At 39.5% G+C, this 18,344-nt stretch overlaps 1 protein-coding gene across 1 annotated transcript in view; it reads right to left on the bottom strand.

Moving 5' to 3' along the window:
• Positions 1 to 6,453, bottom strand: part of hs3st2 (heparan sulfate (glucosamine) 3-O-sulfotransferase 2) — a 32,653-nt gene extending 26,200 nt beyond the window's left edge. The window contains exon 1 of the mRNA XM_017454030.3: positions 5,332 to 6,453. Within this exon, the coding sequence (XP_017309519.1) occupies positions 5,332 to 5,888 (557 nt within the window). The 5' untranslated portion in view covers positions 5,889 to 6,453. The remainder of the gene's footprint in view (positions 1 to 5,331) is intronic.
• Positions 6,454 to 18,344: the final 11,891 nt, after the last annotated feature.

Genomic DNA, 18,344 nt, shown 5'->3' with positions numbered 1-18,344 from the left:
TGTTGTTTTTTTTGAGGTCCTCAGAAATCTCCTTTGTTTGTGACATGATACACTTCCACAAACATGTGTTGTGAAGATGAGACTCTGATAGATCCCTGTTCTTTAAATAAAACAGGACACTCACTCACCTTGACTGTCATCCCATTGATTGAAAACACCTGACTCTAATTTCACCTTCAAATGAACTGCTAATCCTCGAGGTTCACATACTTTTGCCACTCACAGATATGTAATATTGGATCATTTTCCACAATAAGTAAAAGACCAAGTATAATATTTTTGTCTCATTTGTTTAATTAGGTTCTCTTTGTCTACTTTTAGGACTTGTGTGAAAATCTGATGATGTTTTAGGTCATATTTATGCAGATATATAGAAAATTCTAAAGGGTTCACAAACTTTCAAGCACCACTGCATAGATGTTTTCACTTGCTGACATTTGCTGATTTACTGTGTAACAAAACAACAACCGAGAACAAAACGTGACAGCGACAAACCTAAACGTTTCGTGCTGTAGGTTGGTTATCGTCGGTCCAACAAAATCAGCATGTTTAATCCTTTCTATCATGACACATCTGTGTGTGAGTGTGGGTGTAGGGAGAAAGAAAGATATACTAAGCCATCTGTGCTCAACAGAACGCAAATGAGTGACAATAAACCAGTTTTTCAGTAGCTGTGTAGTGATCGTGATAGCTTCCTAATAATGCTTTTACTGTTTCTATTGTGTGAGATTAATCAGAATGGTTCTTGTTGTTGTCGCATTACGGATACAGAGTCAAGCTGAATAACCATCCAGTCAATATATTTTTCGTGGTCTGAGCTACTAACTTGTATAGCGTATCCATGCTGACATACGATACTGAAAGACATGCTTTCACACAAAACAAAAAATAGACAATACTTTCTGGAAAATTCATTTCAGTCGAAAATTATCAAATGAATTGTATGTATTGTATATACGTGCTGTAGCCTTAAATAATGGGATATATTAATCTTTCATTTCAAAGGCACACAGACTATTCCTTGCTTTGGAGAGGAGGAGAAAAGCAACGGCAAACAAATTCCTTTCATTTTCTAACAGAGCCCTTAGGACGGCCTTCTCCATCACAGACCCACAGGCTGCATATTGTCCAATGAGCTTTTTGGTTAATTAATTTATGTCAGTGTTTTTGATGAATTTTTCATAAAGCAGCACGCTATATAAATCTCACACTTTTCCCCGAGGACTCGTCAGTTTAGCCAAACTTTTCACACTGTTTACTTGCTACTTTAGAGGGTTTTTTTTTCTTCTTCCCAGCTCTCAGCTTAAGACTCGATGCAAAGCAGCAGAAAATAATGGGAACATTAGCATGGCATAATGAGAGGCAGACTGGCTTCACTCATTGCGAGGTAGAAATGCAAATGTCTGGCGGGGCCACCTGAAAGCGTGCGAGCCATGCATTAATGCCTGTACTTTATTTAATGCCTGAGCTCTGAGTGCCACCGAGCACATTCATGAGATGCAGAACTGACAGTTTCATTATGTATTTAGTCAGCGCACTAACATCTAACTTATCTTCTAACTATCTTAGATGATAATATGGCATGTGTGCACAGCGTTTGTGTTAGAAGAACTGTGCCATGAAAATGTACACAATGAGTTTACTGACATGAGTTTGTTATTTGCAGTGTTGTGGACTTACCTAGCTATTAAGGTTGTAAAGATAGCATAAATATATCTTATGATACTATACCAGCTGAAGTATCACGATACCACGCAATATTGTGTTAATTCATAATTCAAATTTACAAAATGAACCAAATTTACAGAAATACATAAATTTCAATGAAAACAGAGCTCTGCTTAGCTCGCTTACTATCAAACACAGCTAATTTGAGTATTTCCACACAGCGTTTAGCGTAACATTAGCTTGCTTACAAGCAAACAGGAAGTCTTTAAAGATTAATTGAAAGAATTCAGGTTAAATGAAGTGTCACTAACCTTTGTGTATTCTACAAAAGCAGTGAGATGTGCTGTTTTGGTGAAAATAGTATTAACTGCCGCACATACAACATTACTTACGATACAACCGTTTAAAAATATACAGTGACATCGGTGGCATTTTGAAGCTTTAGTATCACGATACTACCGTAGTATACTGTGCAACTCTAATAGCTATTAGGGTTGAACAATATGAACAAAATATGATACTGCAGTATAATTGCTGTATATTACATTAAGTGTGATGTGCTTTTTTATGATATAGAAAAATCTCCTTGACCAAAATGGTGCCACTCAGCCCTAATGAGTAATTTAAGCTAAAAAAATATATACCTCTACAGTCACATCGACAAGAGAGTAGTGCTGGTTATTTTACAGTAATCTCACCATCTCTCAGACTTCTACTCAGATCAGGAATTCCCATTAGTGAAGGTGGCAGGCTAAGTCATATGTTCGAGAAAGGATATGTAGGGTTTTTTTTTATCCTGCTAAATGAGCTTCGCCCAACTTTCTGTCCTTGTCAACCTCCCTGACTGCAGCGTTTCTCCCCTGCCTCCTCCTCCTCCGAGCCAATTAACGCAAGACCAGGAGGAAACTCTGGGCCTGCAGCAAATGTTAAAAGGCTTCTCTCACGATTTGAGCACTTTTTCTGAAAATCTACTTGAAGGGCTTCAGTAAAAATCAATAGAAGCATGATGCTCTTTTAAGTTTTCCATGGTGTGGAGCATTATTTATTTGTTTCATTTGATAAAACCAGGGGGAAAATCTAGCTTTTGGAAAATGTTCATTTCTCCAGGCGGCAGAAAGACGTGTGGTGGATGTCCAAAATACAAACAATGAAATAAGGACATTATCCTTTTCTGAAAAAGACACCAATAAACAATGCAGCATTTATCCTGTTCAAAAACTCAACAATTAACCACATTAGCCTCGTGCCATTCTTGGGATAATGGGGATCTCGTTATTTCAGAAAGTAGCACCAGGGAGCGCGGCTCGTAGGTGAGCCCCATGAACACTGTCCCGGATATCGTGCACAGAATTTAACGGATGTCATTAACAAGACTGGAGTAAAATGAATAAGAAGATTGAAACCCATTGTTAGGGAACTTTCTAAGGATGTTTTGACTTAATCAACCAGTGCTTACAGCCTTTATCGCAAGATGTCACAAGCTAAAGGAAAATTGCTTTTAGGGACAATTAGAGGAACTGTTTCAGTGTCTTGGCCTCTGTGGCTTTTTAATTAAGCAGTCCACAAATAGCATTGATAGTTTTGTGTGTGTGCGTATGTATGTGTGTGTGTGTGTGTGTGTGTGTACTTATTCCTGAAACAGGAGGTGGTAAAGGTGGCATAAATGGTTTGTCCTTATATAGCATATTTTTAACCTTAGCGGTTCTACAAAGCACTTTACACTGTGTCTCATTCAACCATTCACACACACACCAATGACAGCAGAGCTGCCATGCAAAGCACTAGCCTGCCATTGGGAGCAACATGTGGAGTCATGTGGGCTGGGAATCGAACCCCCAACCCTACAATTAATGAACAACCTGCTCTACCACCTGAATCACAGCCGCCCAATAAGAGTGTGGAGTATTTGAAAACAAACAGTGTTTTTTTTTTTTTTTATATTAGTACATTTTAGTAAAAAAAAAAAAAAAAATCTAGGTATAGGAGCAGAATACAGCAGTGGGTGATATCGCAAAAATATTGTGACATTCATATTTGCTGATGTTTGCCTGCAAAGCAGCAGGGCCCACCTAAAAACCCTGCACAGCAATGTGTTATTTAAGACACAAGGGAAACATCAAACAACTTGTAGTACTTATAGAAGTTACAGCAGTACTGATGATACGCACAATATTCTCAGCATGTACTATTTGACCATGATATTGATATCATATTTATATTGCCCAGCGTGTCTATTATTTGGTAGCATATATTTTGCAACTCATAACACTTAGACCTCTTTTTTACATTCGACGCATTGATGTTTTTCTAAATGCCACTGAAAAGTGCATTTCCTGTTTTTCAGCCACCTTTGTATCATTTGTGTCTTGATCACATGGTATGGCAAATTTCCATCTTTTTTTACAGCACAGATTTTCTCTTGCAGTTGTAGATGTTTCCAAATACAACGACTCTGATTAGGACACCTCACACACACGTGTCTCAGTCGTTCTCAGAGCAGCAGGTTATGAGTTACACAAGTGGCCCCTGTAGTACCTCAGAATGTGTTCTGCCGTCCTGAACGTCTGTTAGCAGGTGATTACCTGCATTACCTTTCTCTTCAGCGCATCCTGAAGACTCAGATGAATTCTAACGCTCGCTCTTGCTCTCTCCGTGCCGGTTTCGGCAGGGCTGTGATGTATGTGTAATTACTGAGCCCTGAGCCGTGGGCAGCACTGCTAGTGGGAGGTCTGATGCACTCTCGCAGAGTATCACACTCCCTAGCCTTATATAGCACACGGCCAGGGCAGGCTCAGCTACCAGCCCGATGGGTCCCGAAGGTGCATTTCAACGGCTCCCCGTCACAAAAGATGGAAGGCTCCGATTTGCAGGATGGTGCTCAACAACTTCGACTGCTGGGTGTGGTTTAATGTGCAGTAACTTTACTACTGGGGCAAAAAAAAAAAAAAAAGATTTTCCTTCTGACATCAAACACTGCAATCCTTTGCCATAATTTCACCTTGACTCTTTGCTTCTTAGTATGATCTAGTTTGAATCGCTTCACCTCAGCAGCTGTGGCTTAGCTTGCGTTTCATTTTCTGCTCATGCATTTCTATCTGTTTATATACAGTATGTACATCTCTATATGTAAATATGTTTATGTGATTTGCCTAAATGTACTTTCTCAGGAAAAAAATGGTACCTCTCCACATCACTGAGGTAGTACACTTCTCTTTTAGACCTTTATTATATATATTTTAGCTGTAATATATGTGGATATACAGTAGTGTACCTTTAAGGTTCACAGTTGGACCATAATTACCTTTGACCTTAAAGCTACACAAAATCCACTTTTCTAGGTTTATATTAAAAGTTACAAAAGGTGTGCAAAAGGGTCTCACGTCCACACCAAGGAATGAAGTTTAGTACCCATTTTTAGAGTGCATATAAATAAATATGCACATTCTTATCATCTTAACTTGCAAGTAAATAAAGTGAAAATAAAATAAATAATTAGTGCTAACTGATTATTTTCGTGCATGACTTATCAGGTGTACAGAACACTTCCCCCTGTCATTAGAAGACATTATATAATATATGAGGTTTTGCACATGCACAGTGCGAGTGTTCATTCACATGGACAGTCTGGGTCACTGTGTGGGTTCCTGCGCTCTAAGTGCTTACCTGTACCAGTCCATGCCTTTGTCGTAGTTCCGGTCGAAGAAGTGCGGCTCGGTGCCGAGGGCGCGCACATCCGGGTGGATGCGGATGAACTCCAGAACGGCGCGCGTGCCGCCCTTCTTCACGCCCACGATCAGCGCGTTGGGCAGCTTCTTGTTGCCGTACCGCTGCGCGCTCGCGCTAACTGTGGAAACATTGGCCGGTTTAGAGCGCGCCGTGTCGGCACCGCGCGCACGCGAGCTCCGCGTGCCCGACAGCTCGCTCCTGTTCGGAGCTAGACGCAGTGGAGCCGCCGTTGCTTTGAGTTCACTTCGGCTCGAGTTCCGTGCCTCCGCGCACGCAGCTGACCTCTGCAGCAGCTTCTTGGCGTTGGCGCTGTCTCCGCGCGCGCACCGCCGCTCCTCAAACCGGCTGCTCGGCATGACTGGAGCCGAGCAGAACAGCACGCTGTAGCACACGTACGTGAAGGACAGTGAGAGCGTGAAGATGAACATGAACCTGCTGCTGAACTTGGAGCTGGAGGACGGGGCCGCGCGGCTGGACAGAACCCTATTGGCCATTTCTCCATGGGGTAAAGCGCAGCATGGTTTTAGCCTTCGAGTTGCTCCTTGATTCTCGCGCGCCACATTTTCCCCTCGGAGTAAACTCCGAGCGCGCGGCGGTGACTCCTCAACTTAAATCTCATTCTGCCAGCTGGATGAAATCAACCTTTCCAATTCCAAAGTGACACGTTTGTTGAAAGCACTTTAACTCACGTAGTCTTGCGCGCTCGCAATGCGCTAGGAAAAGCGGTTTAGTTTAAATGTGCTCGAAGGAGAACCCAGTGCTCCTGCACTTTTAAATGCGAGCTGCAGTCGCGTGTGATTCGCGCGATACTCCCTGTGTACGACCACACGCATAATAATCCACACAATCCGCGCTGGGGACTGAATGTCCCGCACTCAAAAGAAGCATTCTTCTTCAAAGTTTCCCAAAACATGTCGTCCCAAAGCCACGGCGCTTCCTCCAGCTTGCGTGGCGTCTGCTCCAAAGTTCTCCGCAGCGGCTCCGACGCGCGTCCACCGCCTGGGACATGCTTAAAGACGACGCCTGACGTCACGTCGTGTTCTCGTATTCCTTGCGCGTTTGTCGGCCTTTTTTTTTTTTTTTTTTTTTTTTTTTTTTTTTTTTTTTTTTTATTAAAGCCACACGCTGTGCACGTGTCCTGACATCTTATCCAAAACTACCTTTACATCATGAGTGGCACTGAGTTCCCTTACTGATGAAGCGCCTTCATTTCATTTTGAATATACGTTTCCAGTAAGGTGTGTGTGTGTGTGTGTGTGTGTGTGTGTGTGTGTGTGAGAGAGAGAGAGAGAGAGAGAGAGAGAGAGAGAGAGAGATTTCACCTTAAATGTCCCTTTCAATACTTTCTTCTACTGTCTCAGAGATTGTCAGCAGGATGAGAGACAGTTTGATAGTACTCTCTCTCTCTCTCTCTCTCTCTCCTTACTGAAGATGTAGATGTAGTACTATCAAGCTCTGTCTCTCTCCCTGCAGACAATTTATATGAGACAGTAGAAGAAAGTAATGAAAAGGACATTTAAGGTGAAATATCTCTGTCTCTCGCTTTCTCTTTCTGTGTCTCTCAATGTCTCTCTCTTTCTATTTCTCTCTCTCTGTCTCTCAAAGTCAAAGTCAAAAGGTTGCTTTATTCTGTCTGTCTGTCTGACTCTCTCTCTCTCTCTCTCTCTCTCTCTCTCTCTCTCTCTCTCTTTCTCTCACTCTCTCTCTCTCTCTCTTTCTCTCTTAGTCTCTGTCTCTCTCCGAATACAGTCATCAAGACATCAAGACAAATAAGCATGAAGACCCTTTAATCCCATGATCTAATCTGCTGCTTTTCCATTGGATTGTATTTCGTTAGAGGAGCTTTAAAGTCGACAGGTCTCATTCCCCCTGTGGAAAGACTGTATCAGATGAGGCTTAAGCTCGCACAGGCAAAAATCCTTGTAACACGATTTTCACGTTGGGAGGTCTTAGTCAAAGCCTCGAAGGTTTGATGCTAAGAGCAGCCACTCCTTTCATTATTAAGCTCCACTTCAGCGTGTCCATTTTTAGTCGGCCATGCTCGTGAGAGAATACTCCACCCTGATGTCAAATTTATGGCACCTCGAGTGACTCGTTGAGCAAGCGCTGAGATTTTCCATCAGCGATTCTGACTAACTCATTTCTCACTAGGTTTTGTCTGATTCTGAAAAAAAAAAAAAAAAACACTGAATCTGCAGATTATATTTATATAAATGATGACAATCCTGTATGAAACGAACACTTTCTGGTGAAACACTGAGACTGTGAATCATTTTGGTACATTTGGATACAGTTGGCATTTCGTTTCTATTTGTTACGATAGAGTATATGTAAAATATTCCCGGCTCCTCCTTGCCTCATCAGACATTGTTACCAGCTCTGTTGTTTGCAACGTCAAGTATTTATAGCTGACTGATATCTGAACGTGGCATGCACAACCCAAATGTTGTGAGAGAGCAAGAGAGAGAGAGAAAGAGAGAATCTCTCATTTTCCCCCCAATTAGCCAGGCCCCATACAGTCTGTCTCTCTAATCAGCAGAACCTGACCATGAGTCTACAATTAGTGTAATGTAATCAGAGATGAGATCAATTGGGTTAACAGTTGCCATCAAAATAATACTGATACAATTAATGGAAGTTCATTAACCTTTTCATCCTAGTAAGACTAGAAAGCTTTGTGCGCAATGCCTCCAAACGCTCCTGGCGCCATTCTCAAGGGTAAGCACAAAGGTTACCGGTTCTAGAGCTTAGCTTGGAGTGTGGTATTTGAAAAAAGAAAAGAAAAAAGTAGCGACTTGAAATAAACCCAGATCTGTCTGGAGCTGTCAGATGAAAAGGTGTTGCTTCATTTTCAGATGTATGATTTCAGCATCTTTTGGCTGCAGCGCAATTTACCTCTTTTATATGGCTGGCAATTAACTTCCTGTGGCTCATAATGGACCGCTAGAATGATGCGGTTCACTTTGTCATTTAAATCTGTGTATGCTGTTGAGAGATGGTGCTATAGTCTCTCCATTCTTTCTCTGCCTCGTCTGGTCAGAATAACCTGATATGCACTCAAGTTCCAGTGAATGACTGTTGTTTAAATTATATTTAATGTCTCTTGTAGCTGAGAGCTGACAACTAGTGCTGAAATGTGCCTACACTGCAGGGAAAGCACTTTTTCCACAAAATATGCAGGACAGCAGACAAATATAATTTCAGTGGGGCAGAAGCAGACAAATATAATGTCTCCGGATGTAGCCAATAATACTGACCAGATTATATCAAAGAGTCCAGGTCTTGGTACAACACACATGCCAAACTGGATCTCTGATATTACAAAGGTATGTGTCTGCTGGCTGTTTCTATTTACTCAGAGTTGTTTGATAATATTATGTTTTTTTGTGTGTGTGTTCTCGCTGTGTTTGTGTGGATTTCCTCCTAAAGTCATGCCAATAGGTGCATACGGCATGCTCTAAATTGCCCCAAGGCGTGAATGTGTTTGTGTGTGTGTGTGTGTGTGTGTGGTGCCCTGTGATAGACTGGTGGCAAATCCAGGGTATATTCCCACCAGCCAGTCAGAGTCCCAGTGTTCCTGGGATTAGCTCCATATCCACCATGACCCTGACTTGCATAAAGTAGTTCCTCAGGAATGAATGAATATCGATGCATCCATTTTCCCTACCACTTATCCTACACAGGGTTGTGGGGAGCCTATTCCAGGAGACTCGGGGCACAAGTCAGGGGACACCCTGGATGGGCACAATCGCACACACATTCATACACTAAGGACAATTTGGATATGCCAGTCAACCTACAATGCATATCTTTGGACTGGGGGAGTAAACTGGAGTACCCAGAGGAAACATGGTTAGAAGCACACAAACTCTGTGCACGCAGATGTGGGATTCGAACCCCCAACCCCAGAGGTGCAAGGCAAATGTGCCTAACCACCGTCCCACTGAGTGTTGTAAGACAAACATTCCTTCCTTAATGTTCCAGCTTTTTTTTTTTAATAAGGCGCATCAAGGTATACCAAAGAAAGCTTCATCTAACCATGTTATTTCATTAATTCATGCATTTTTCTGCTTTGCTGAGCTTTACCACTCAAGAACAGAGTTATGAAGATGGATGCTCTTTGTGTTACTTCTTCAGCCTTGGCTGAGAATCCTACCTCTAGGCTTCAGTCGCAGTAGCGTGCCCGTTTGTTACTCCGAATTTGGTTGTCATGCTATCATTCAACCGTAATTTGATTACAGACCTTGTCTGCATGCATCACTGCTTGCCTCAAAGATATAAGCAAATCCACACATAAGTCTAAAAATCACAAGGGCAACCCCATTCATTATACTGTAGAACCATTGACATTAGACTTGCTCCTTCCTAAAGGAAGCTAAAAGCTGCAGACACTTATTCAGTGGTTTAGTGAAGAGTATGGCCTACTTTACTACCTCTTCTTCTGTGAAGAGAATTAATATTGCTGAAGCCAGACTCCAACCAAAGGCCATTGAACAGCAGGTCATTTCTTCCCCTGCCAACAAGCCACTGGGCTAATTGTTACTGACATTTCGCCTGTGTTGTTCAAATCCGAACTGTTTTGATGCATCGATCCCTAATGTTGTTCACAAGAAGGGGACATGAGTTAGAAATGTCACCCTTTTGGTCATCAGCTGGCTGTCTCACCGGAGCTGTTGCTTGGAACCTGGTAATTGTCCAACAGTCCATATTGGCAGGAGTCAGTGGGGTGCTCAGCAGGGAGGGGTATTTCCTCCTGACAAGTCTCCCTTATACTTATGTCCTGAGCTCTCAGTGGAGAAACCTGGGGGAAATCTGCTCTGATACTCTATATACAGTATGTGGGCTTGAGATTTGAGAGCGTTATGTGGCTTCTTTGTCAGCTAAGATACGGAACATATCACAAGGCATATCAGCAAATCTGTTTTGGGTTTTTTTTTTTGCAATATGACAGAACAAATATCAAACACCGACTCAACAATTCACCCTAAAATGGCTTCACAATTGTGAATGGTTTGTGGCCAGTGATGGAAGAATTATGCTTTTTGATGGATGCTTTAGTGACACTAACAACAGCACACAAGATCCCTTATCTAAAAATGTCAAGCTGGAAATTACATGTAATTTATCTAGTCTGGGTTGCCTCTCTGCCAGACAACTGAGCATTTTGCTGTAAAATATTATTACAGGGTTGTAAAGGTTTCTCCATACATCACAAATGTGTCACCCATGTGTTTGATTCTCATCTGAAGTACAGCACGCACTAATACGAGTAATATTTCAAAATGTGCTTGCATTACTAAATCTGCTTGATACCTTTTTCATTGATACTATTACACTCAGCATCCACTTTATTAGGTACACGTAGTCTATAGCTATACCTTTTCGGAACCTCTTTACTACTGTACCTAGACGCTAGTTTATGGTAAATTGTCTCATCTTGTACTGCACATAACATCATACTGTACATGCACTATATATACACTGGCCTTTTAAATAAATGATCTTGCAGCAGTACCAGTGCTGTCTAGATTTTTTTTTTTTTTTTTGCATATAAATTCATATATACATATATGCAAACATTTGCAAATATATTCATAAAGCTGAAGCCTGTGATGGAAAGCATCTTAATTTGTTTTGTATCATACATAATTAAAGGAGTTAGCTACAGAAGCAGGAAATTAAAACCCTCTTCATGTGAAATAAATCAATCCATTGTCTCTTTTTGAATTGCTCATGTATTTAACCCTTAGGCTAGGCTATAAATGAACAAGGAGAGATGTGCTAGCTTGATTGACTGGGAGATATACAGTGCCCTCCACTAATATTGGCACCCTTGGTAAATATGAGCAAAGAAGACTGTGAATAATTGTCTTTATTGTTTGATCCTTTATTAAAAAAAAAAAAATCGCAAAATACTCTGCAAAAATCTTTGTAAAATATAGCTGTGCAACAATAATTGGCAGCGGTATGAATTAATATGAGAAAATTATATTTGAAGTATATTCCCATTAATATTTTAACTTTTTAGTACACCTGGGTGATAAATATGAGGTAACACACAAAAATACTATATTATTTTTTCATGTCAGTTTTTTTGGTCAAAATGGGAGTCTCCATCTTGTGGAAATTGGAGCCAGAGCATGCCTAGTAGATACGGCCGGTCAGACAGTGGGTCCATCTCTCGCCTGCCTATATTTGTGATGGACACTATATTGTTCAATGTTGGGAATGCACACACAAGATAAAGGTGGCATGTACAGCATATAAAGTGCTAAATTGTAGCTGCATAATTTGCGCACGTAAACATTTTTAGAGCTTTGATTCATGACTGACTGAGCTACCATTTACTAGCTAGCTGACATTATCATTTCAATCAAAATAATATAAGTATAAGTAGCTAATGTAACATACCAACTTAAGTTATACTGATAAACATCAGTCAACATTTACACTCAACGCAACATATATTTTCTGGAAAATATTTGTGACTGGCTAACCATACCAAGCTACTTTGAGTGTTCTCAAATGTCGTTCAATCAATAGTAAACTGTCATGAAATTCAGCTAGTGTTAACTGCCCTGGTTTTTGCCATCACCCACATTGACTTGCTAGTTATAATACCAGTACAACAAGTTTAAAACATGTCAATCACCTCATCAATCACGCCCCTTTATCAAATCACAAATCACAAAATAACTCCTATTAAACACATTTATCTTAAGGAGAAATACTGAGGGAGATATCAGGGTCAACTGAACTTGAAACGACAGAACAATGTTCCTGAAAAGAATTTGCGGAAATGTAACTTGTCTTTTTGCATTCAGTGACATGGGAATGGGTGGGGTTAAAAATTGTAATGCAACCAGCCAGTAGAGGGCCTCAAGGACATTTTAGCTTCACTTTTAATCCCTGTTATGACTTTTACCCTTGTGTACAGTCATTGAAAAAACAAACAAACAAACAAAAACAACAAAAAAAAACCTCATACCAGGCTTTCTGGAGAACCAGGATACATCACTGATTTAAAAAAATGAGAGCAACCCAAACTCTAGCTGGTCTTGAATTACACAGTGACACATTTTACATATTGATAGTGTCCATTGTAAAAGAAATTAAATCCCTAAAATTGTTGCAATTGCAGTGAAAATCTAGCAGGATCTCAAAACCACAGTATAATTAGGAATTAGGAAAGGCTAATCAGTTAACTCACTGCTATGTTGCAAAAAAATCTTAGAAAGTGAAAATATCTTGCATACAGTGAAATGCATCTAGCATTTCCTACTGAGGTACAATAAACCAAATATAAGGCTATCAAACCTATTTTTATTTAGAGATTTTTTAGTAATTTCAAGCTTTACATTTTCTTATTCTATTACTAGATACATTTTCTTATTATTAGAAATAAATGTTTAAAATGTATCTGGCAATAGAACAAGGCTATTTCAAACTTGAAATTAGTAAAAAAAAAAATATATATATATCTATAAATAAGTTTAATGCTCTTATAATAGCTTTTTTGTAATCGTATAATAGGAACAACTAGATACATTTGACTATGCAAGATATTTTCACTTGATAAGCAGTGTACTGTAGCATTTTCTTACTGGTGAATTACTACTTTATTTTTTTTGTACACATTCTTATGTTACAGATCACAGATTTTCAGATTTGTTGCTTAACACAGTTTTAATTAACCTGATTTAACACCAATCTGGCTGGCTAGAGGTCTACTGGTTCTCTGGTAATTATTTTTGTTGGTGGCTGTGCATGAGTGCTTTCTGAAAGCCAACGTCCTTTGCTGATTTTAAGGTGGTGGTGTATTAGGAACCTGCAGTGTGCGATTAAATGGTTTGGAATAAGCTAAAGGCCTGGATCTAAAATGCATGGTTCACTAGTTACACGTTCACACAAACAGTCACCTGACTCCATGGCCTCAGCTTCACCAAAATAAAACAGTAATCATTGGATACATCTGGGTTATATTATACACTAGTTGTTACTTGTTATTTTCTATGAGTTGTTTCAATGTATAGCCATAACTTTAAAACCACCTGCCTAATATTGTGTAGGTTCCCATTGTGCCACCAAAACAGCTCTGACCCATCGAGGCATGGACTCCACAAGGACTATGAAGGTGTGCTGTGGTATCTGGCACCAAGATGTTAGCAGCAGATCCTTTATGTACTGTAAGTTGCGACGTGGGGCCTCCATGTATTGGACTTGTTTGTCCAGCATGTCCCATAGATGCCTGATCAGATTGAGATCTGGGGAATTAGGAAGCCAAGTCAACACCTTGAAATCTTTGTCATGTTCCTCAAACCATTCCTGAACTATTTTTGTCGTTGTCCTTCCTTGGACCAAGGAAGGTACTGGTAGGTACTAACTACTGCATACTCGGAACACCCCACGAGACCTGCCGTTTTAGAGATGCTCTGACCCAGTCGTTTAGCCAAGACAATTAGGACCTTGCCAAAGTCACTCAGATCCTTACGCTCACCATTTTTTCCTGCTTCCAACACATCAACTTCGAGAACTAACTGTTCACTTGCTGCCTAATATATCCCACCCCTTGACCAATGCCATTGTAATGAGATAATCAATGCTATTAATGTCATCTTTCAATGGTTTTAATGTTATGGCTGATCAGTGTAAGAGAACAAAGTTTGATCTAGGTTTAAACTAATATTATTTGAATAATTAGAACTTGAGTTGTGCTTATTTATAATTTCACTCCCAAATGACTGAGCTCTTTAAACAATGTTCAGTTACTGTACTGATGTCTCATAACTTTATTCAGATAAGTAAATCTGACATTTAAACATATTTGAGTAGTGATTACTCATTTCATTTAGTCATTCCCACTGTTAGGTTGTTACAGTCAAACTAGAAATAGTCACAGCTGTGATTAACATAACAAAAAACTGTGTGCAAGAGTAAGCTTTTATGTAAAATGTAAAACTCTTCATTGTGTAGTTGCCGATGAAATATATCAATTCTTTAGTATGGCAGATGTGCTAATATATATATATATATATATATATATATATATATATATATATATATATATATATATATATATATATATATACAGTATCTCACAAAAGTGAGTACACCCCTCACATTTTTGTAAATATTTGATTATATCTTTTCATGTGACAACACTGAAGAAATGACACTTTGCTACAATGTAAAGTAGTGGGTGTACAGCTTGTGTAATAGTGTAAATTTACTGTCCCCTCAAAATAACTCAACACACAGCCATTAATGTCTAAACCACCGGCAGCAAAAGTGAGTACAACCCTAAGTGAAAATGTCCTAAGTGAAAAAGGGGTGTACTCACTTTTGTAAGATACTGTACATATATATATATATATATATATATATATATATATTCATCTACATCTTGCAGTATTTACCACCCACCACGACCCTCACACCCTCCAAAACCCCAGAAAAATAAAAGTAGCTACATGCATGTGATGATGTTTTCGACTTATTCTCAACCCTCCCGCCATCTTCTTTAGATTGCAATCTAATATATTCGTTTTACCATCTGCCTCTCTGACACTTCTGTGAAAGGCATGCTAACAAGAAGCTCCCCCACTGAAGTGTCACCCACTCGGTGCGCTCAGCAAAATTGAATCCAAACAAAATGGAGGCGAGATGAGAGTTGCCCCTCATTGGTGCCATCTATCACCCAGCCTCCACTGGCAAGTCTGGAAATGATTCCTGTGGTGATTTATGCTGAATCTGGCCTTGTGCAAATGGATCCGAAGGGCAGCTTCGGATCTTGGAGTGACGATTAGAAAGGCATTCATGCCTGCTTTGCAGATGGTACTTGTTGATTTCCATACTTCCAGATGAACTGTGTGTATGACCTGACTCTGTACAGAAAGATGAGCAGTTATTGAAAGATGCTGTTTAAAAGACATTAACTAGTTTTGAGTAGAAATGATGTGGATGCTTACTGAAACTTAAAGAGCTGTTGTGTCTTTATGGTCTTTCTGATCATATTTAAGAGAAAATACTTTTTTTTTTTTGTCATTTCAAATTACACTGTTCAAGATACTAAAGTGATAAGTGCAACCAGGAAAGAAAAAAGGGCATAGCATAAAACTAATAGAAGAAAAGAAGTCATATGTGTAAATGAAAATGAAATGGTGATGCTCAAGAGGTCCAAGAACTCCAGCTGCAGTAAGGAAGCATACGTGTGGGATGCGGTGAAAAGCACAGCGTGCAGTACTAGAGCAGATCTAGCATGTGGGTAGGGGGCCAATCAGGAGGCTTTAAAGATAAGAAAAAGAAAGTTGAAGTAAATTTAGCAGTTGACCATGAGGCAGTGGATATGGTAGAGAAAAAAATGTTGAATTGATCACCAACTTTGATGTAGGTGCAGACAGAAACGGCACAGATGGAGCTTATTGATGTGCTTGGTAGGGTGCCAGATAGCAGACAAGTGCAGTAAGCCAGCCGTGAATAGACGTAAGTACTTATAAGTGAGTGATAAACTGTGGTGGTTTTGCAGAAATGGGATAAAGTACAGTAGCTAGAGAAGCCAAATTATGAGTGGAATTAAAAAAAAAAAAAGCCATTGAGAGCTGGTGTTTGGAATTGTGAAGTTATACAAAAAAATTAGCAGGCTAGATACAGAGCAAATAAACTTTTTTTTTTCTTCCAAATATGAGAGTTTATTATTGTAGTACAGTGCTCTCCACTAATATTGGGACCCTTGGTAAATATGATGAGCAAAGAAGGCTGTGCAAAATTGTCTTTATTGTTTAAACTTTTGAGCGTTTGTTAGAAAAACTCACAAAAATACTCTGCTTTCATGGATATCAAACAATTTCAAACACAGCGCAGGTTTATCAAACATATATATAAATATATATATATATATATATATATATATATATATATATATATATATATATATATATATATATATATATATGTGTGTGTGTGTGTGTGTGTGTGTGTGTGTGTGTGTGTGTGTAAAATATAGGTGTGCAACAAATATTGGCACCCCTATGAATTCATATAAGAAAATTATATTTGAAGTATATTCCCATTGATATTTAACTTTTTTTTAGTACACCTGGGTGATTAGGAACAGGAAATTGTTCAACCATGATTTAGTGTTTCACAGGGGTATAAATATCAGGTAACACATAGGTCAAATTCCATCATTCAGAACAATGGGTAAGACCAAATAATATACGGTAGCTGTGATGTGCGGCAAAAGGTTGTTGAGCTTTACGAAATGGGAAATTGCATCTTTGGGTCAGAAATTCTCCAAAACTACAATCCGAAGTCACCTCAAATCACCACAAGTTATTTGGAAGGGTTTCAAGAAAAAAAGCATATACTCTTATCCAAAAACAAACTCAAGAGTCTTCAGTTTGCCAGACACTACTGGAACTTCAAATGGGATCGGGTTGAGATGAAACCAAAATAGAGCTTTTTGGCAATAAACCCCAGAGGTGGTTTTGGTGCACACAGAGAGGTAGTAATGGAAAAGTACCTCATGCCCACGGTCAAATACGGTGGTGGCTCTTTAATCTTTTGGGGCTGTTTTTCTGCCAGAGGACCTGGACATTTGGTTAAGATGGCAACGGGGTGCACGGTGGCGGTGGCTAGCACGTTCGCCTCACACCTCCAGGGTCTGGGGTTCGAGTCCTGCCGGGGCCATGTGTGTGCGGAGTTTGCATGTTCTCCCCGGCTGTGGGGGTTTCCTCCGGGTACTCCGGTTTCCTCCAAAGACATGCATGGTAGGCTGATTGGCGTGTCTAAGTTGTCCGTAGTATATGAAAAACCTGACTGCCTCTGCCAGAAAGCTTAAAATGGGCTGTGATTGGATCTTCCAGCAGGACACTGATCCAAAACATACATCAAAATCAACACAAAAATGGTTTACTGACAACAAAATCAAGGTCCTGCCATGACCATCCCAGTCCCCTGACTTGAACCCCATAGAAAACCTGTGGGGTGAACTGATGAGGAGAGTCGACCAGCGTGGACCTTGAAATGTGAAGGATCTGGAGAGATTCTGTATGGAGGAATGGTCTCAGATCCCTCACCATGTATTCTCCAACCTTATCAGGCATTATAGAAGAAGACCCAGAGATATTATCTTTGCAAAGGGAGTTAGCACAAAGTATTGAATAAAAGTGTGCCTAATTGTTGCACACCTATATTCCTGTTTTCCTGATAAACCTGTTTTCTTGGCAATTGTTTGATATCCATGAGAGCAGAGTATTTATGTGAATTTTTTGAAGAAAAGATCAAAAGGTTAAACAATAAAGACAAATTTTCACATCCTTCTTTGCTCATATTTACTAAGGGTGCCAATATTAGTGGAGGGCACTGTATATTTGCATTACGCTATATTTTTGTTTCCTATCTCATAATGCTATTCTACAAATTTACAACAGATTTGAGATATATTCAACCTCATTCTTGGACCATTCCAGATGGTCCTGGTGTTTTTATATATATATATATATATATATATATATATATATATATATATATATATATATATATATATATATATATATATATATATATTATTGTAGAGAATCATAGCTTTAGAAGAGGCTATATTGCACAGGTTTAGATTGCTCTGGGCTGTTAGTGCACCCAGAAGTAGTTTATGTCAAAAAGCAGACAGCAATGTTAGAAACATAAGGATAATTCAGCAGTATTATGTTCTCAGGCAGTATGAATTCTCCATCTATTTGAAGTTGGATTGTCAGATCCTGCCTTGTTTTTAACAGTATTTTTTTTTAACACTTTATATTTTCCACTCTGATTCCATGAGGAACAAGCCTAATGGGAGTCATCAAAGTGTCCTTTCTATGGATGTACAGAATGTCCTTATGATATGGTCCTGTACAGACCACCTGGAAGCACTGTGTTGCAGTGGGATGATCTGTCTTTCAACATTGAAA

Source organism: Ictalurus punctatus, chromosome 24, assembly GCF_001660625.3.
Source record: "Ictalurus punctatus breed USDA103 chromosome 24, Coco_2.0, whole genome shotgun sequence".
In the NCBI taxonomy this organism is placed as follows: Eukaryota; Metazoa; Chordata; class Actinopteri; order Siluriformes; family Ictaluridae; genus Ictalurus; species Ictalurus punctatus.
Note: the sequence above shows the minus strand (reverse complement) of the source record. Positions and strands in the feature narration are given on the sequence as shown.